The sequence below is a fragment of the Schistocerca americana genome, chromosome 1, assembly GCF_021461395.2.
Source record: "Schistocerca americana isolate TAMUIC-IGC-003095 chromosome 1, iqSchAmer2.1, whole genome shotgun sequence".
NCBI lineage: Eukaryota > Metazoa > Arthropoda > Insecta > Orthoptera > Acrididae > Schistocerca > Schistocerca americana.
Window position 1 is genome coordinate 129,107,290 of NC_060119.1, and position 21,529 is coordinate 129,128,818.

The following is a 21,529-nucleotide window of genomic DNA, read 5'->3' on the forward strand; positions in this document are numbered from 1 at the left end:
AAAAATATAGTGGGGGCCCATAAACTGAAACTGTCTTTACAGGCAAATTCTGTGATTATTTCAGAGACAAAATGCAATTTGCCAATATTGCTTTCCAACCCCACTTAAAATACTTTATGTGTTCACACTTGAATGCAAGTAATTCAGATATTAAGTTCATTTAACTCCAGAAAATAGTTCATAGTAATAATCAAAGCAAAATTACTTTTCATATTGGTTCAATTTTATGCTATATCCATTATCTGTGTAGCAGGTATTTTTACGGTAACACTTCACACTTCGGCATTGCACTTCAGCACATTCAGTACAGAAGCAAACCATTAATTAGTTAGAAAGAGAATACTCGGTTTCTGCACATTTAGGATGGGACCCTGCAATGGTTTCATGATCAGGACAATTTTAAGGTTAAAAGAAATGGTTCAAATGGCTCTGAGCACTATGGGACTTAACATCTGTGGTCATCAGTCCCCTAGAACTTAGAACTACTTAAACCTAACTAACCTAAGGACATCACACACATCCATGCCCGAGGCAGGATTCGAACCTGCGACCGTGGCAGTCGCGCGGTTCCGGACTGAGCGCCTAGAACCGCTAGACCACCGCGGCCGGCTTTTAAGGTTCAAACACATGTTTATACCATTGGAATTATTACTGAAAAACACTCACATAAACATACTGGTCCATACTATGATACATATCTGAGTTCCTGAAGTTGGCGGGGCAGTGGCGCAATAGTGGTGGTAAGCAAGTGGCGGCTGTCGGGTCTCACACTCTTGCTGTTGAATGCTCTTTATAAATTCTTATTCACGATATATGATCCTCCTTTTAGAGACATTCCATAGTAACAAGAGGACCATACGACAGCGGAAACCACATCTAATTTCAATACAAATTGACTTTTAAATGTCTCTCTTGGCACTCTCGATGTTAACCGTACAACAGCTAGCCACTGCATGCGTAGCGTGCTCACCCAGTAGCCGCCCAGATCGACCGCCAAAACCACCTTTTAACTCGCGCCCAGGCCACTTCCGTAGCGGAGGGGGTTCCTTGCACCTTTTGCACTATACAATACAAGATCCCTAAGCGTGAACCAATTTTTAAAGTACAATTCCTATCTCTGAACATACATATTTTATCAAGTTTCGCTATTTTTAAACATTTAGTTTCCATAATACATGTATTACAAACTTCCAGCCGGCCGGGGTGGCCGAGCGGTTCTAGGCGCTACAGTCACCAACCGCGCGACCGCTACGGTCGCAGGTTCGAATCCTGCCTCGGTCATGGGTGTGTGTGATGTCCTTAGGTTAGTTAGGTATAAGTAGTTCCAAGTTCTAGGGGCTGTTGACCTCAGAAGTTAAGTCCCACAGTGCTCAGAGCCATTTGAACCATTTGAACAAACTTCCACTTTTTCTCTGACAGTTCAGTGACCTTCATTAGTAAAGAACAACCACTTCATAGTTACATACACATAATTACACAGTATAAATTACTGTGAGCGACGTGTGGGTGCTATTCTGTCATTCTGCGCAACTGATTAATCTGAGATGTACCCTTTACCCTGTGGCTCGTGCAAGATGCAATTTCCACCCGCACACTACTACAGAAGTCAGACAGACGCACCTAACGTTCTAAAGAGAAATGCCTGAGAAACTTTCAGCAATAAATATCTTCTGGAGTCGTCTGCTGTAAAGAAATGACACAAAAATTCACAAAATTTCTTACGCAACTAATGGGATACTTGAGTACTGCAGTAGTGCTAGTTGGTGTTAAGAAAAACATGAAACTAACGAAAATTATGATTTTTTTTTCAAAAATTCTGAGAAATCACAATGGCACTTTTAGTTATGAACTGAACAAGTTATTTCCAGGTTCTTTTCGGAATGTGCAGTTACCTCTTACGGATAGGATTCGCTAATGAAATTTCTATACAATGTTTAAGATTGTTATTGACTTGGCAGAATGCCTGAGAGCTGCGCCTACTCAGCTTGAATAATTATCCGTTAGAATGTTGCTAGGTACGGTCGAGGCTGTCGCGTGTGAAATGCAGTGTACTGTTGTGGAGGAAATATGGGGCTCGCAAGAGCTGTAGCGCACAATACCGTAAGCTGCGATGACTGCTGTCTGTGCCGCTCGCTGCTGACAGATAAGATAACTCTCGTTCTACCTGGATTGACCTTCGGTAATCAAACTCTCGCCCCTAGTCTAACTATTGGCTTGGTACACCGGTCAGATAACCAGTCCACCGTGATACCACTCAAAAATTCGCTCGCAGGCGTTTAACTATGTCCGTTCACACCGCACAATAAGTGTGATGGCCAACACAGTGAACAACACTTAATCGCAAGAACTCAATATAGTATCGCACTCCGATTCACTCTCGACAGAGGTGCTCTCCCAGTGAAGTACTGAGGAGAGACTTGTTCCTCGCTCTTTGAATACGCGTACGAGCGCACACGCTCTCGTTACGTGTTCTCGCTCCAAGAGCGACAACAGAATGGCCCCTCTCCATGCCAGACATGAAGGCATATATCTTTTGGTCTCTTCAATTACTCCTTCAGCTGAAGGCGTCAGGAATATCGTCTGCCAATCAGCATTGCTCTTCTAAAACGGGAGAATCACGTTTCGTTTAAGGCGACCAGTCCGGAAATCTGTAGCATCGGCGTTTGGCGTTTGCTGTCTCCCTGTGAAAACCTCTGAAACTGCGTGCTATATTTGTAAAGAATGCGTAGGCTGGGCACTCCCACACAATGTAGCGGAATTTGCTTTTAAGCCGAACACGGGGTCGTTCTCCCTTTTGCTCGGGCAAACGCTGTCTGCTCTACGGGTGGTCGCCGGCCGACGTAGATAGGTTGACTCGTACTCTGAAGGGACCAGCCTCCTGGCGTGTGGTTTGCCTCTGCTGAACTAACAGTTTTTGTGACCGTCATGTCTTGAATGTGTGTGTGTACGCCAGTCTTGAGTATTTCAACCTCGGTGCACACTTGCGATTTACTTGTTATTTGCATATTGTTTACATGAAATCATACAACATTGACTTTATCTTATCGAGTTTGAGTTCGAATGAAGCATCTTGATGTGTGGAATATGATTGTGAGGGCGGAATATGTAAGCAATGAAGGTCAGGAGACCACGACGTCCTACACTACTTACAATCGATATTGCTGTTACAAGCTGGTAGCGCTTTCTATATCACAAGTGATTCCTTCCGCTACATTCATGCAATTTTTTTACAGCTACCTTCCCCATACTGGAAAGTCCCTGTCCATCTGTAAATGAGGTCTGTCTCGTCTTGCTTTAGCTATAGTTGTTCCTTCGCGTTTCCTCTTCACAGTAACATCACAGACAGTCATCTTGAATAGCTTTAAAAGGGCTGAAATGTCCCTGATGGATTGGTTACTCAGGTGACATCCAGTACCTAGTCAAAGTTCGAAGTCGCTGAACTCTCTTGGCCGACCCATTTTGCTGTCACTGCCCATCTACTGACAACACGATACTCGCCGCCTTTTTATAGTGGCGGTCTCAACTCTCGCGACATCATTTTCTGCTCGTTTGCGCGACGCCATGGGGAACGCGTGAAACCTCAACCTCGGCTCCACTGGTGAAGTAGGTGCTGTGCTCAGTAATGGTTCGGCGGCGTTGGCAAGACTGTGGGATAATTACGGGACAGACAGCCTACATGCAAACAAGTGTATAAGATTCAAACGCAAGCCACACACTGGGTGAACCGTTTTGGCGATTTAAAGCAGGTACCCCTGAAGCCGACGAATGTGGGTGCCTGTACAGTTTTGATCAGATGGTATAAGTTTCTATACCCACGAAGAAGGGAAAATTTACATCAACAAGTCAATATTTCTGTAATTTTAGACAAAACTCGTACGAAACACAGAGTTGAAGAAGAATTTTGATCGTATGATTCTGTAGGTAGCTCTGCAGTCGTATAATTCCGGAAATATTACTCTGATTTGGTATTACCTACACACTGTGCAGGCAAGAAAAGGTTAAGCGAATCAGAGGCAAAATGCTCCTATCAGAGCGCAAAAAAGGCGAACACATTTCTTTTTTAGAAGACTGGCAGAAAAGTGGGGAACCTTCTGCCTCATATCGCCTTCCTCGCCAAAAATTTTGGCATGCTGAAGTATTCGCCCTTTTCTAACACAGAACATTCTAAATCCTTTTACCCAGTCCGTCTTTGTAGTGAACCTTTAAGACTTAGCACCTCCCTATCACTAGAATTGTCTATATATGTCTCACTCGTACTGCCTTCTTTTTCTCCCATTAATTTACAGTATATCACACTACCACTCTCTCCTCCCTCACTTAGACTATCTCATTTTGTCCTCTTTTCCATCTTGCATTGTCTTCACCTGCCTTGACAGCTCAAAACTTCTGAATGGGTTCAACTTATTTCTCCCCCTATACCCAAGCGTTTAAAGTTCCATTCCAAAATGCAGCCTCCCCTGTACCCACCTGTAGCGGTTCACCTGTCTGGGAGGGTTCAGACTCCCCTTCCCAAAGGGTATCTATGGCCTCCACTTATTTGTGTTTCTCATTTGCACTGTCCACTTTCTCTTTTGTTGCCACTGCTGCTACCTCCATCCACATTTCTTTCTTCTTCACTACCACTGTTTCTCACCTACCATCAGTATCGCCTCTCTCTTTGGTTCCCACAGCTGTTGTCTTCATCCATATCTCATTATCTTTCACCATCACCGTCTCTCTGCTGTCTGTTAGCATAAAAAGGCTCGAATATGTTCGCATTCCAAAATTTCTGGTGAGGAAGGTGAAATGAGGGTTGAAGCAACTGCTTCCCCGCTTTTCTGCCAGAGTCTTTTCAAGAAGAACATATTCGTCTATTTTGTGCTCCGACAGGAGCATTTTTCAGCTGCTTCCCTACCGTTCGCTGCTACAGCAGGGTGGGATAAAACGAATTGGTCAGTAAAGCTTTGACAGTTTATTTATATCCTTCACATGCAACGTAAATTCACTTTCCACTACTTTACATAAAAATGCACGACATTTATAAGCTGCACCTACATGGTACCAAAAAATGCATTTTTTAATTTGCAAGTACAGAGAAGTTCATATGACAAAGACAAAATAATTTTTTGTAAGGTGCCTACGGCGTCAGGCGGCTCCATTCAATAATTTCCGGGACCAGATAGCCTGTACAGGCATGAAGTTCCATTACACACAGACAGCGCGTCAGAACGTTTTATTGGTGAAACAATGAGAACTAAAACTAAGTTTGGTGACCTCAGAACCATTGCGGTGACCCCAGACTCTTGCCACGAGTTCTCAATCAGTTAAAACTACGGTACATTTACGCCTCAGATCAGGTATCACATGCTTATTTTACGTGCATAAGTACGAGGGGCGTTTGAAAAGTCCGAGAGATAGCACCACCGGCGCGTATCGAGGTCATGTTTAGTTAGTAGCATCTTTGGAAAGAACGCACACCAAGTTTCAGCCATACTGGTCTATTTCTTTATGTTTGGCATTCGTATGAACCAAGGAAGTCGAGTGATTGTCAAAAACTGGACTAAAAAAATTTCCTGTGGTTATTAAACATTACTTTGTGAAATGCAAAACCCCTCAGGAGACTAAAGAGAAGCTCGATAAACATTATGGTGACTCTGCACCTTCAATTAGAACAGTTTATAACTGATTTCAAAATTTTCGGAGTGGCCATATGGGCACAAGTGATGCTGAACGTTCTGGACGCCCGGTGGAGGTTACGACTCCAGAAATCATTGATAAAATCCATGATATGGCGATGGACGACAAAAGAGTTAAGGTGCCTGAGATTGCTAGTGTTGTGGGAATCTCGAATGAACGGGTACATAATATTTTGCATAAACATTTGGACATGAGAAAGCTATGAGCAAGATGGGTTCCGCGATTTCTCACGCTTGACCAAGGTGTTGCAAGGATGGTTTGCAGCTGTTCAGGAAGAATCCGCAGGACTTTAAGCGTCGTTTCGTCACTGTGGATGAAACATGGATACATTACTATACTCCTGAGACCAAACAACAAACTTAACAATGGGTTACCAAGGAGAATCTACACCAAAAAAGGTGAAGACCATTCCTTCGGCCGGAAAGGTTATGGCGACTGTCTTTTGGGATTCGCAGGAAATAATCCTCATCGGCTATCTGGAAAAGGGTAAAACTATTACAGGTGCATATTACTCATCGTTATTGGACCGTTTAAAAACCGAGCTGCAAGAAAAACTCCGGCGATTCGACCGCAAAAAAGTCCTTTTCCATCACGACAATGCACCAGCACAGACCTCAGCAGTTGTGGTCGTAAAATTAATGGAAATAGGATTCCAACTCGTTTCACATCCCCCCTATTCTCCAGACTTGGCTCCCTCGGACTACTATTTGTTCGTCAATTTGAAGAAATGACTGGCGGGACAAAGATGTTATTCAAACGAGGAGGTGATTGCAGCAACTAGTAGCTATTTTGCAAACTTGGACAATTCCTATTATTCCGAAGGGATCAACAAATTAGAACAGCGCTGGACGAAGTGTATAAGTCTAAAAGGAGACTTATGTTGAAAAATAAAAAAGGTTTATCCCAAACACGTAAGTAGCCCTTTTTTTCCAATGACTTTTCAAACGCCTCTCGTACAGTAATTCTGAAGCTCTGGCTCTCGGTAATGGACAATGATCTCTAAAAAGTTTCAAGAATATATGGCAAGTATTTCGACGATCTGCCGTGGATAAACAGTATAGAAATGACCATCCCCATAGTTTTCGTACACAGAACTCATAGTTTTTGGGTGTTTCTCAGGAACTACCCACGAAAGAACCGTCGTCTTTATAAGCCTTATAAGGCTCATCCTAGAGAACAGCTAATGCAAAAGAACCAACCGATTTCCTCAATTTGCCTGTGCTGGAGGAAGTGTGAAATGTTTAAATTTTGACTATGTACTGTAGTACAGGTACAGTATGCTCGTTCTTCCGAGCGATATAAGAATGATCGCTAGGCCAAGGGCTATCCAAAACACTTGATCCCTTACCTCTGTGATCAATAGAACTCGATGTACGACACCTGAAAAATCGCGTTTCCGCGCGGCTTATTGTATCATACTGGTAACATACCGTAATGTCATTCATCAACTTGAGGAAGGCCGCAGGACATCGTGAATACAAATTGTTCTTATGTATTGAGTCATATGTGCTTTTTTTGTTGCTAACGCGTTTGTATTGCTTTCCTTTGCAGATTGACCCACGAGAAGGAGATGATGCTACGAATTGAGCTGGAAGCCTTTGACGGCCGTACTGCATGGGCCGAGTACAACACATTCAGGTATGGATCACAGCTTCTCCTCTAACATCCCACGACACGAACTGGATATAAATGACAAGGAAACCGGTTTTTAAAGATTATGGAATCAGACTACAGGAGTAACGTACCTCTCGTAACCTACCGCTTTCTGATTACCGTTGCTGTAACTGTGAAGCCAGTAACACTGTACCATACACGCTCTAAGACAAAAGAAAAGCGCACCACGAAGGAATGATCTGGATGGGACGGAAATCGGTGGATGCGATGTACATATATAAACAAATGATTACAATTTCAGAAACACTGAATGATTTATTCAAGAAAAAAACTTCAAAAATTGAGAAAGACAGAAATGCGCTAGTCCACCTCTGGCCCTGATGCAAGCTGTAACTTGGCTTGGCATTGATTGGTAGAGTTGTTGGATGCCCTCTTGATGGATATGGTGCCAAATTCTGTCCAATTGGCACGTTAGACCCTAAAAATTCCGAGCTGTTTGGTTGGCCCTGCCAGTAATGCTACAAAGGACCTCAATTGCGGAGAGATCCGGCGACATTGCTGGCCAAAGTACGGTTTGGCTAGCACGAAGACAAGTGTTAGAAACTCTCGCCTCGTGCGGGCGGACATTATCTTGCCGGAAAGTAAACCCAGGATGGCGTACCATGAAGGACAACAAAACTGAGCGTAGGATATTGTCGACGTACCGTCGTCGGGTCGCATGGCTGGTGACAGTCGGGTTGGTACCACACGGCTGTCCAGAGTGTCTCCAGACACTTCTCCGACCTGAACTCTCATTGGCTGGAGCAGAATTGTCTTCAATGATGAGTCTTCGATCTGAGCTCCAATGACCATTGGGATACCAATGCGACTGCCGCTCGCCATATGGCCCGACAGCCAGGAGTTATGCTCTGGTGTGCCATTTCATTGCATGACATGATTCGTTTGGTTATCATTTGCCGCACCCTTACAGCACAGCGGTGCGTCGACGGTGTTCTGTACCCCGTTTGGTTACCCTTCACGGCAAGCCATCCTGGGCTTACATTTCAGCACGATAATGCCCGCCCGCACATGGTGAGGGTTTCTATCGCTTGTCTTCGTGCTTGCCAAAGTCTATGTTGACCAGCGAGGTCACTGGGTCTCTTGCCAGTTGAGAACTTTTGGTGCATTGTGGGCAGGACCCTCCAACCCCCTCGTAATTCTGACGATCTAATGCACCTGTTGACAAAATTGGTTACGATATCCCTCAGGAGGACGTCCAACAACTCCATCAATTAGTCCCAAGCTAAAAAATTGCTTGCCTTGCACAAGGGCCAGAGATGGATCAGCACTTTACTGACTTACTCAGTTTGTGAAATTTTAATCATTTGCTGATGTGTACATCTACATCAGACCTACAGATTTCGGTCCCATTCGGATTATTCCCTCATGGTGCATCTCTTTTTTGTCATTCTTTTTCCTTCTGAGAGTGTACTGGGTGACACACGGGAGACAGACGCTTTTTAATGAAATAATGCTCAGCCAACTTTAAAATTAATGCATGTTTATTTACACAAAATCAAAGCTCATTATTTGCCATTTTAGTTAACAAAGTTATCTGTGAAAGATAACGTCGTTAATGTGATGTCCATCATTTCGAACGCAGGACTCAAGTCTCTTCTAAAAATCCTCCATCACACGGACTAAAATCTCTGCAAGGATGGCAGCAATTTCCTTAATGATTTCATTCTTCAACTCGTCCAAATTTCGTGGTATTTGGTTATAGACACAGTTCTTAAGATAACCCCACAGAAAAAAGTCACATACTGACAAGTCGAGAGACCTGGGAGGCCAAGGAACATTGCCAAAACATGAGATAATCTGGCCAGGAAACATGCGTCTAAGAATTGTCATTGAAGTGTTTGCGGTGTGCAATGTTGCCCCATCCTTCTGGAACCAAACGCGTTTTAAAGGGATTCGCCTAGTTCTGGTTTCAAGAATGTTTCAAGCATACGAATGTAATGCACCGAATTAACAGTAACTGTGGCCCCGTTCTCTTCAAAAAAATAATGTCCAATAATGCCAACAGAGCCAAGAGTACACCAGACTGTTAATTTTTCTGAGTGTAGAAGACGCTGGTGGATAAGGTGTGGATGCTCTGGAGCCCAGTAACGTAGGTTTTGCTTATTCACGGTCCCGTTTAAATGAAAATGAGCTTCATCGCTCATCAACAAAATTTCATTTTCATTCGATCCCAAAATCACTTGCATCAGTTTCCATAAGTTGTTGGACAATCAGCATTTTGTAGGGATGGAATTTTAATTCTTTATGCAAAATTCGTCTAACCAATTCACGATTGATTCGTAACTCACTAGCATGACGTCTAGCTGACCGTCCTGGGCTTCTGACTGCCGCTTGCTTTACCCTTTCAACATTTTCTGGTGTCGTTACTCTGCGTCTTGAGCCAGGATGCTTCTTATCCAGTATGTTTCCAGTTGATTTGAAGTTTTCCACCCATCTGAGGATTGTGTTACGGCTTGGAACAGCTCCATGTCGACAGACATTCAACCGCGCACGAAACAATCGCTGCGTAGCAATAATAGACTCACCACTTTTCACGAAACTGTCATAGACAAACACTCGACGTTGCAAGTCCCACTGCTCCGTAGTGACTGAGTAAATGAAATGGCGTCTTGTGTGGATCAGAACTATCCCCACCACGACCACCTCCCACCATTGCGCTCTCAGTACTACGCATTTCAAAACCCTGTACTTGAGGATGATTCCGAGTTAACCATTGTTCTCAGCCAGGCCTGCAAATGATAATATTTTTCCTAATCCCAGTTCCTGAAAGTAATAGTGGCATTTGTCGAGTCAAAGTGCGTCATGACCCGTTTTTTAATCGCGGGTGAATTTGGTAAAACATGAGGCATGTGAAGGCACATTTTACGACGACCAGCTCTATGGTTCTAGGCAGTTTGCATTCTGTGATACATTGCAGGGGCAACTCCGTTATGGACAGTGCCATAGGTACAGTCTTCCGTACAGAACTCAAGTGGACAGACAGATAAAGAGAAAAACGCTCCCCATTTTTCGTGAAAAAGATTCACTCACGGCATCCTCTTCTTCTAGGAAACTAGTTAGTTCTCTATTATTCCAATCTCGTATAGCGCACGGAAAGAATGAACACTTATATCTTTCCGTACGTGGTGATCGTTCCTCCCTGTGTAGGTCGGTGTCAACAAAATATTTTCGTATTCGGAGGAGAAAGCTGGTGATTGGAATTTCGTGAGAAGATTCCGTCGCAACAAAAAACGCCTTTCTTTTAATAATATCAAGCCCAAATCCTGTATCATTTCTGTGACACCCTCTCCCTTATTTCGAGATTATACAAAACGTGCTGCCTTTCTTTGAACTTTTTCGATGTACTCCGTCAGTCCTACCTGGTAAGGATCCCACACCCCACACCAGCGTTCTAAAAGATGCCGGACAAGCGTAGCGTAGGTAGTCTCCTTAGGTCTGTTACATTTTCTAAGTGTTCTGCCAATAAAGGCAGTCTTTGTTTAGCCTTCCCCACAACATTTTCTCTGTGTTCCTTCCAGTTTAAGTTGTTCGTTATTGCAATACCTAGATATTTAATTGAATTTACGGCTTTTATATTAGGCTGGTTTATCGTGTAACCGAAGTTTAACGAGTTCCTTTTAGCACTCATGTGGTTGATCTCACACTTTTCATTATTTAGGATCAACTGCCACTTTTCCCACCATTCAGATATCTTTTCTAAATCGTTTTGCAGTTTGTTTTGGTCTTCTGATGACTTTATTATTAGTCGATAAACGACAGCGTCATCTGCAAACAACCGAAGACGGCTGCTCAGATTGTCTCCAAAATCGTTTATATAGATAAGGGACAGCAAAGGGTCTGTAACACTACCTTGGGGAACGACATTAATCACTTCTGTTTTACTCGATGACTGTCCGTCAATTACTACGAACTGTGACCTCTCTGACAGGAAATCACAAATCCAGTCACATAACTGAGACGATATTCCATAAGCACGCAATTTCACTACGAGCCGCTTGTGTGGTACAGTGTCAAAAGCCTTCCGGAAATCCAGGAATACGGAATCGATCTGAAATCCCTTGTCAATAGCACTCAGCGCTTCAGGTGAATAATGAGCTAGTTGTGTTTCACAGGAACGATGTTTTCTAAACCCATATTGACTGTGTGTCAATAGACCGTTTCCTTCGAGGTAATTCATGATGTCGGAACACAATATATGTTCTAAAATCCTGCTGCATATCGACGTTAACGATATGGGCCTGTAATTTAGTGGATTACTCCTACTACCTTTCTTGAATATTGGTGTGACCTGTGCAACTTTCCGGTCTTTGAGTACGGATCTTTCGTCGAGCGAACGGTTGTATATGATTGTTAAGTATGGAGCTAATGCATCAGCATACTCCGAAAGGAGAAAATAAATATGCATGACAGACGCATCTCGTTCAACTAAAGGTGACACGTTATTTGTATTCCCACATGGCGTTCCTCTGTTACCAACATTGAACGTTTACTGCTGTTAACTACGGTTTACGGTATACATGTCAGTGTGCTATACTCTAGCATTTCACGTCCTGGTACAAACCTTTCTAATTGGGGCCACTTTGGGAGATTGCCTGTGATGTGTCTTAACTACCTTCGGCAGTATCCCGTGTCCTCACTCCATTAGATGTCGCGGAGAGGTTCAAATGGCTCTGAGCACTATGGGACTTAACATCTGAGGTCATCAGTCCCGTAGAACTTAATATTTAATTTTATTCTAGCAGTCCCCTAAATATTAGTCACCGCACCAACTTAGTCATTTGTCGTTTATCATAGACACACATCCATGCCCAAGGCAGGATTCGAACCTGCGACCGTCGCGGAGAGGTCAGAATTCAAAGCAGGACACTGATGCTAAGTTTGCTGACTAGGTGTTTCGCACCGTAATCTCTCTTTCCCGTACCGGACATAAACAAGCCCACCACCACCCATTGATGAATTCCGACTTGATCGTCACTGTAAAAGCGTGCGTTCTCGACGTCTTGTTACGGAAGCAGATTGCGAGGGAGGTCTAGGTTCGCCTGTCAGTGAGACACAAGGATGATGTCACTTACAGATGCAACAGTTTCTGACCAAACATGCTGTTTTATTCGATCATAGACATTTTCGGCATCACTGATTGCAGTTCGGTTTTCAAGAGCGCCTAACGTTTACTTTCCTTCACTGCACCACCTCAGCTTTTCCCTGAATCACACAGATCCGAGCCGTTGCACTTTTAGAATTACTCACTGTATGATAGGTTGCCGGCTGTAGCTACGACACGCTCCTGCTGCGTATGCATTCCTTATACAGGCTCAAGACGGCTTTAAGTGGCTTATGAGAATAGTCAACTTTCCTTGAACAGATGTTTTACATTCACTGGCGTAGCTTTCTTGTGAGGCTACAAATGGACTGACCTCGCATGCTGCTGCCGGCCTGAAAATACTCAAACTTGTGTACTTGGCGCGGCTGGAGCTGCTGTGAGCAAAGCCCAGACACTTGCCGCTGCCGATAAATCCCGCGACAACCGCCTGTAGCCCCGGCAGGGCTTTTGAAATACGCCGCACAGCTGATCCGTGCGATTGCGGGCGCTCCAAATGCGCGAGCACATGTGGAAAGACCGTCATGTGTGGCGTAGGACGCAGCTGCGGTTCATTCCTGGTGCTAAACAGGCAAGTTTCGTCACCCTTAGCGACTCTGTACGACTGGGCACTACTATCAGTAACGTCCAGTTTTGCGGTATTTTTGTACTATACAGTGATCTGTTGGCGATAGTTTTGATGACCCACGACATATTAATGAAGATAATAAATCCCCTGAATGAGTCTATGATCGTTATGAATTTTTACGAACAATTTCATTAGATCGCTTTATGCACTTTAATTTATTACAACATTTTTCCAACTGTCATCATCAGATCGAAACTTAAAATGTCCAGTGTCAGTTGCAATAAATTGCATGCCTCGCTTACGCCTAAGTTTTATTGGACATCATAAGTTTTGATATGGTGATGACATGAAATTTAAAATTTTCCCGGCGAACTAAGTATTCAAAAAGATTTCGGGCTTGCAGCCGGTTGTCGTTAGCTTCCATCCACGATATTTGATGGCACCATTTCCTTCAAAATTGCAAGAATCCTCCACGGTTTCGAAGTGAAAGTAATTTTCCGTCCACCATCGAAGATTTCCGACCTGCTGGGATCAGTGAAAGACGATCTGGTTTTGTGGATGACGGGAATTTATAAAATACCTTGTCAGTGTTGCATGTCATATACAGGACAAACATTGCGAACAATAGAAGAACATTGCACTGAATATCAACGCTGTACTCACCTTTTGAAACCTAGCAAGTCTGCAATTGCTGAGCAGTGCATTTCCACTGGACACTCAATGGAGTATGACAAGACAACAATTTTGGCCACAGCAACATCCTTTTGGGACCCTGTCATAAAAGAATCAGTGGAAATTCGCATGACAGACATTCTTATCAACCGTTACAATGGCTACCAGCTAGATAATGCGTGGAACCCCGTCATCTCTAAGATCTGCTCCAGACGAAGACGTCAGAGTACTCCGATGGCCGCGGTAATTGACAACGCCGAAGACAGCTGAGGTCTGCAGTTCCACCAGCGAGGGCGCTTCTGGCGGTGTGGTTCGTCTGTCCATATGATTTTGACGCATGCGCGGAATACTCGCTGCAAGTCTTCGATGGCTCACCTGAGGATGGCTGGCAGTTGTCCAGTCGAAATATCGTGGATGGAAGCTAACGACGACCGGCTGCAAGCCCGAAATCTTTTTGAATGAATGGTGATGACAGTTAGCAAAACGTAATAAATGAATACAGCTAAAGTTATCTAATAGCATTATTGGTAAAAAGAAAGGTAACACAAAGATGTCATCAGTCCAAAAGTTGGTTTGAAGGCCACTGAGCTATACTAGACATGATCCCATTATATACGGGTCGAACGAAAGACTTCCGTTTGGGGCTTTGCAGTAACGTATATGCAACGTAACGTGACTGTGATGCGGGTATATAAGCACCGGCATATAGGCAACGGAATAGTCCAGCATCCATGTCCTTCCGACATGCGTTCGGTAAATGCGGAAACTTTAACTATGGCGACGTCTGTCAATTTATTGTTTATTTTTGTAAGGGTTTTATATTTCGTTTTTGTATCTTGGTTGTATGTGTGTGTTTTTTTTATTCCTTGTTTTATGATGTTAGCGATGTTAACTTTGAGTTCATTTTGGTTTTTCGTTCATAACTTGGCCATGTTTATAGATAGTTTTTTACGATTGTTGTTAAGTCCTTTTTTAATAGTAGATTTTCCTCATCTTTTGTAAAGGGCACATTTATAAATTTTCAATGCTTGGGTAGAATTTCAATGGTGATGTTAGTTCTTGTGTGGGTTCTAGTGATTGGTGTTGTGCAAATTTTAGGTTATTAATTTCTTACTGTGCAATCTTTGTATCTGTGTGCTAACGTGAGAAACATAGTTACCTATAAAATTAAATGTAACGTCAACTGTTAGAGGCGTAACACTGTTGTTCATATGCAGATGCGCCAGATATACTTCTTAGTTCAAATCTTCTTCTTGTCGTAGTTTAACCTTGATGTCTTGTTGCAGCTGAAATCGTGATCCACATTCTTGTACTTGTTTTCCTTAGCAAGATTTTGTTGTTACCTTAATATTTAATTTTATTGAAAACTATGTCTCTCATATTAGCAGACAGATGCAAGAATTGCATAATAAGAAAACCAATAACCTAAAATTAGCACAGCATCAGTCACTACAACCCACACAAGTATTTACATCGCCATTCCAGTGCTATCAGCGCATTAAAAATGGTACAAATATATCTTATACAAAAGATGAAGAAAACCTATTAAACAAAGAACTTACGTACCATCTTACCCCCGAAAATACACAAGTCGATGAAACACCTCACTGCCACACATAGACATGCAAAATTATGAACTTAACAACAAAATAAACTCACAGTTAATATCGCCAACGCCATAGAACAAGAAATAAAAAAACACACACACATACGAACAACATTAAAAAAATGGTACATAAAACTTTCACAAAAATAAACAAAAAACTAATAGACAACAACTCCAAAGCAGTAAAATCGATAAGGGCAAGAGTAAAATTATGGCAACGTTATTATCAAATGCGTCCAAACAGAACCAACGTGGTTACATTCTAGGCTCGGCTGCCGGACGAAAAAGTACCGGCAGATGTCCACCGGAGAATGAAGAATGAGTATGAGGAGCTTGTCTGCCGAAAACCACAATTGTGGAATGGTGTACCAAGTCCCGTGCTGACCTGAATTCGACAAAAGGCACAACACGTTCCTTGAGCGCATTGTTGCAAACGACGAAAGCTGCAGCGAGACATTCGAGTACTCACCCTATAGTCCTCATCTCTTCCTACGCGATTATTACGCCTTCGTTCCCTCAGAAAATGCCTTGAAGGGTCGGCGATACCTGTGGGACGAGGACGTACAGTAGGCAGTTACGGACTTCTTTAAGCAGCAGTACATGGTACTTTACCAAACAGGTATCTTCAACCTAGTGCGTCGGCAAATTGATTGCTCAGTGCTCACGGCGAATTTGCCCGATTGGCTTACAAATTCTGGACTGCACGACCTTCGAACGTAAACTTTCTGATCGTTGCCATTGCCCTTCTCCGACCACTGAAGTGACTCACCCAGCCAGAGGTGGAGGAGCCTCCAGCTCAACGTGGGTTCTGAACCACTGTGCAACTCTGATTTTTCATGTAACAAAACTTCGCGAGAGGGAAAAGAAGAAAAAAAGTGACGCACAAAAATCAGAAGACTGACTGGGTATCGAACCCAAGATCTTTGTATATTTTTTTTTAATTCTTAAAATTAAACCACATGCTTAAAACGGAAAAAAGAAGCCCCTTCTTCAGATTTATGATATCACAGGCCAACAATGGAAAAACTTTTTTGCTGAAAATACCTTATTCTTATGTTTTTAGCGTGGGAAATCCAAATACGATACTTAAAAAACTGTATCACCCACCATTTCTTCACGTTTTACTGTTAAATATACTAAATTAAGCAATATTTAAAGAATGTAACAGCTTTTATATAGTTAAAATAAATTAAAGAGGAGGTCTAATGAATTTAGATGACGTTGGTAGCACTGCTGAAAAACATTTGCTGGCAAAAAAAGGTCTATTCTGATTTTGTGTTAACAGATGGTGTTTTGTTTACTGTCAACCTAACCTCACTTTCCCATTTCCTGTACATGCGCGGGGTACAACGTTTATAAAAACTCTGCTGTCAGTTTTTGTTATATTTGTGATGAATCTGTGATTAAAAAACACCAAAGACACATTACAGACTTTGTGAAGGCTTATATATCAAACTTTGGATCTAAACTTCGTGATCAAGATAAATGACCTTAAATGAGAAAGAAGCATGGGTATCGTTCAATCAAGTCGCTAAAAAGTTCTTAGGACATGAAAAAGACCCAGGGTATGTTTATATTATAGCTACAATGTTAAAGAAGTTTAAAACTTTAGGATGTTTAATGAGCCTGAAAGTTCACTTTTTGGACAGTCGCCTTGATTACTTCCCGGACAATATGGGAGATGTTAGTGAGAAGCAAGGAGAGCGTTTTCACCAGGACATTAAAGTGATGGAAAAACGCTACCAAGGCAGTTGGAACACCAACATGGTGGGGGACTACTGTTGGTCACTTCACCGAGTAGTTCAGCAAGCGAGTCATCGTAGGAAAAGTTACACAAGAAGCTTTAAAGAAAAAAGAGAAAGAAAATACAAACCAATTCCAGCCGACAAGTGAAACCTCTATTAACACCTATCATTGTTTTAAGTAGCTTACTGTAAATACAAACCATGCTTATGTTGTAACAAAGCGTTTCATTAATTTCCCCGTTTACCGTATAGCATAGGATTTTTATACTGTATAATAAAAAGCATATTGCTCGAAAACTATGGGTGATACAAAAAACTAAGGCTAGATTTGGATTCAGCTCATAAAAATCTATAAAGATCAGCTATCAACGTAAAAAAAGTTTTTCAAACTAAATTTTTCGTTGGCCTTTGTATTCGTTCTGGTCCAGTGAAGACAATAAACACTCAAAGAACTGATTTCGTCGTCAGTACAAACCAACAATGGGGATCAAACACTTTTGAAACTGCAGTATCTTTGTCCCATGATCCAGTGTTGCTCTTGCAGATAATACTGAACGCCCACTGTGTCCGAAGTGCCTGTGGTTATCGAGTAGTGAATGAAATGAGCCACATACCATGTATGCGACCGATGTTTGGTTCCTGGGTACATGTACGAGTCCAGTTGGACCATGAAAATTCAAGTTTGTGGTGGTAAGGTTGGTTCTGGTAATTAAAGCTACTTTCTCTATCGTCCACGACCAAATTGCATTTTGGTCACAACAAATGAATCTGTGTGTGAGGGTATCCTGTAACTGACGGTTTCAGCAGAGAAAATCTTCTATTTTTTATGAACATTCCGCGAAGCCCTACTCCAGTTTGTCGAAGAGAAACTCCTGTAAGGTGAGTCTTTCGATGAGTCCTGAAATGTTCGTTGTTGTAAAAAGGCGTGGAACGGTGGATGGATACCTCTCCCATGTAAGTTACAGAATTTCTGCTAACTGATAACAAACTGAAAGTGGTACTGGCGTAAATAATGTTGAAATGCACTAGAGGGTTATGCAAATCTAAATCTGCTTCAGAAATGGGTGCGGCTATCGTTACAAAACGAAACTTGAAGATCTTAGGCAGTCAGATTGCCCAAGCAACGACTGACAAAATATGTGTCGCTGTGTTAGCCAGAATGATCCCCCTCCGTATCCGACTCGTCATCATAGGTACTGCATGTGGAGGACGTGGTTTCGATTCCCGTTTCTGCCAAGGATTTCTCCTTGGTAGATGCACTGGTATGGGGTGCACCTAGCCTCGTAATACCTATTGAGGAGCTCCTTGAATGAGACGTACTGACCCTACGATCTGGAAAGTCTGCAAAACGGCCGAGAGAGCTCATCCTCCTAACGACGCAGGACAAAGGATGACACGGAGGCCGGTAGGCATTTCTAGGGCTTTCGGGGCCTGGAGAGGAGATCGTTATGTTAACCAAGATGGGGTAAACCGATCTGACGCATTGGGGCTTGAATAGAGCATAGATGTTAATGAAATGAGTCATTTGCAATCTGTCGAATGCCATAGTCTGTGACCTCGTACAGACGTAAAAAAAAAAACACATTTTGTTCATCCAGTTTTTGTATAACATATCCTTAGCGTCGACAATGAAATGAGCCGTTAGCAATCCATCACACTGCCAAAGTCGGTGTTCTCGTAAGGTAACAGAAAACACAGTGTGACGTTTGGGAGCCAACGCGATTGCGATTGGTGCATAGCTTTTTCACCGCCCACCCGTAGCAGGGCAAATTTTTGTTTTTGCCTATTGAGGATTTCGCCTCTACCTTTATCATATGCCGGTGTGAGTGTCCGCGTGTTTAGCTGAGCTTGTCTCCCAAGCAGCGGCCCCGGGTTCGATTCCCGGGTGGGTCGGAGATTTTATCCACTCGGGGACTGGGTGTTGTGCTCCCCTCAGCATCATGCGTGAGGCAAATATCTGCCTCGCCAGCAAGGATGATGTTCATGTCATCTGCAAGTGTCTGCACTCCACATTTATGTCTGCGTAATGTGAAGCACAGAGTTGACACAGAATTGGTTCAACGGTTGGCGCATATAGCGCCTCAAATTGTGGCCATTCCTGTATCAGACCTCGATGAAAGGTGTCGAGAGATATGTGGGACTGGTTGACCCTAATTCTGGTTTTGTTGTGCAAGATGCGTCCCATTACAGCCTGCAAGAAATGGGGCTCGAAGCCGTAAACCGTAGGCATTGTCTTGGGTAGGAACACTCGATGTGATCATAAGCATTTTTAAAATTCTAAAAATGCGAAGCACTTGATACTATTTATGAGAGGACACAGACAATCATCGTCTCCAAACTGTTCCTCGCCTCATTTAGCGTTTTCTTAAGACTAATAAGAGGATCACTACCTAACCAAAAACACCCCCGTATCGTACCATCACCACCTTCGTACTTCATTGGTGGCATTACATTATGCTAGGTAACGTTCTCTAGACACTGTCAAAATACAAACAAATCCTTCCAGCGGATTTCCATATGGTATAGCGTGATCTGTCTCTCCAAATCACACGTTTCCAGTCGTCTGTTGGCCTATGGCTTCCCATTTTACACCACCTCAAACGTCGTGTAGCACTGACTACAGTATGGAGACTAGAAATCTACTCTGTAGGAGTCAGCATGGGTGTCGAAAAAGACGATCGTGTGAAACCCAGAACGCGCTATTCGTCCACGAGACTCAGAGGGCCATAGACACGGGTTCCCAGGTAGATGTCGTGTTTCTTGACTTCCGTAAGGCGTTCGATACAGTTCCCCACAGTCGTTTAATGATCAAAGTAAGAGCATATGGACTTTCAGACCAATTGTGTGATTGGATTGAAGATTTCCTAGATAACAGAACGCAGCATGTCCTTCTCAATGGAGAGAAGTGTTCCGAAGTAAGAGTGATTTGAGGTGTGCCGCAGGGGAGTGTCGTACGACCGTTGCTATTCACAATATATACTCGTATAAATGACCTTGTGGATAGCATCGGAAGTTCTCTGAGGCTTTTTGTGGATGATGCTGTAGCATATCGAGAGGTTGTAACTATGAAAAACTGTACTGAAATGCAGGAGGATCTGCAACGAATTGACGCATGCTGCAGGGGATGGCAACTGAATCTCAATGTAGACAAGTGTAATGTGCTGTGAATACGTAGAAAGAAAGAAAGAAAGATCCTTTATCATTCAGCTACAATATAGCAGGTCAGCAACTGGAAGCAGTTAATTTCATAAATTATCTGGGATTAGGCACAGGGAGTGGTTTAAAATGGAATGACCAAATAAAATTAGTCGTCGATAAAGCAGGTGCCAGACTGAGATTCATTGGACGAATCCTAAGGAAATGCAGTCCGAAAACAAAGGAAGTAGGTTACATTACACTTGTTCGCCCACTGCTTGAATACTACTCACCGGTGTGGGATCTGTACCAGATAGGGTAGATAGAAGAGATAGAGAAGATCCAACGAGGAGCAGCGCGCTTCGTTACAGGATCATTTAGTAATCGCGAAAGCGTTACGGAGATGATAGATAAACTCCAGTGGAAGACTCTGCAGGAGAAACGCTCAGTAGCTCGGTACGGGCTTTTGGTGAAGTTTCCATAACATACCTTCGCCGAGGAGTCAAGCATTATATTGCTCCCTCCTACGTATGTCTCGCGAAGAGACCATGAGGATAAAATCAGAGAGATTGGAGCCCACACAGAGGCATACCGACAATCTTTCTTTCCGCGAGCAATACGAGACTGGAAGAGAAGGGAGAACCGATAGAGGTACCCAGGGCACCCTCCGCCACACACCGTCACACCGTCAGGTGGCTTGCAGAGTATGGATGAAGATGTAGATGTGTGCCTTATGAGGAGAAACTCGACCATTGTACTGCTTTTTTTTTTACTGCCTACGGAAAGGTGGAAGGGGTATATAGAGGGTCTGTACAAGGGCGATGTACTTGAGGACAATACTATGGAAATGCAAGAGGATGTAGATGATGATGAAATGGGAGATACGATACTGCGTGAAGAGTTTGACAGAGCACTGAAAGACCTGAATCGAAACAAGGCCCCGGGAGTAGACGACATTCCATTAGAACTACTGACGGCCTTGGAAGAGCCAGTCCTGACAAAACTCTACCATCTGGTGAGCAAGATGTATGAGACAGGTGAAATACCCTAAGACTTCAAGAAGAATATAATAATTCCAATCCCAAAGAAAGCAGGTGTTGACAGATGTGAAAATTACCGAACTATCAGTTTAATAAGTCACGGCTGCAAAATACTAACACGAATTCTTTACAGACGAATGGAAAAACTGGTAGAATCCGACCTCGGAGAAGATCAGTTCGGATTCCGTAGAAATATTGGACTCTACGACTTATCTTAGAAGAAAGATTAAGGAAAGGCAAACCTATATTTCTAGCATTACATGTACAGGTTTGTAGACTTAGAGAAAGCTTTTGACAATGTTGACTGGAATACTC

The 21,529-nt window shown here is 43.0% G+C and overlaps 1 protein-coding gene across 1 annotated transcript in view; it reads left to right on the forward strand.

The window, feature by feature from the left end:
* LOC124605649 (angiopoietin-related protein 6-like) overlaps positions 1 to 21,529 on the forward strand; it is a 941,284-nt gene that overhangs the window by 877,700 nt on the left and 42,055 nt on the right. Inside the window, exon 11 of the mRNA XM_047137517.1 lies at positions 7,228 to 7,314. Coding sequence (XP_046993473.1) covers positions 7,228 to 7,314 — 87 coding nt within the window. The remainder of the gene's footprint in view (positions 1 to 7,227; positions 7,315 to 21,529) is intronic.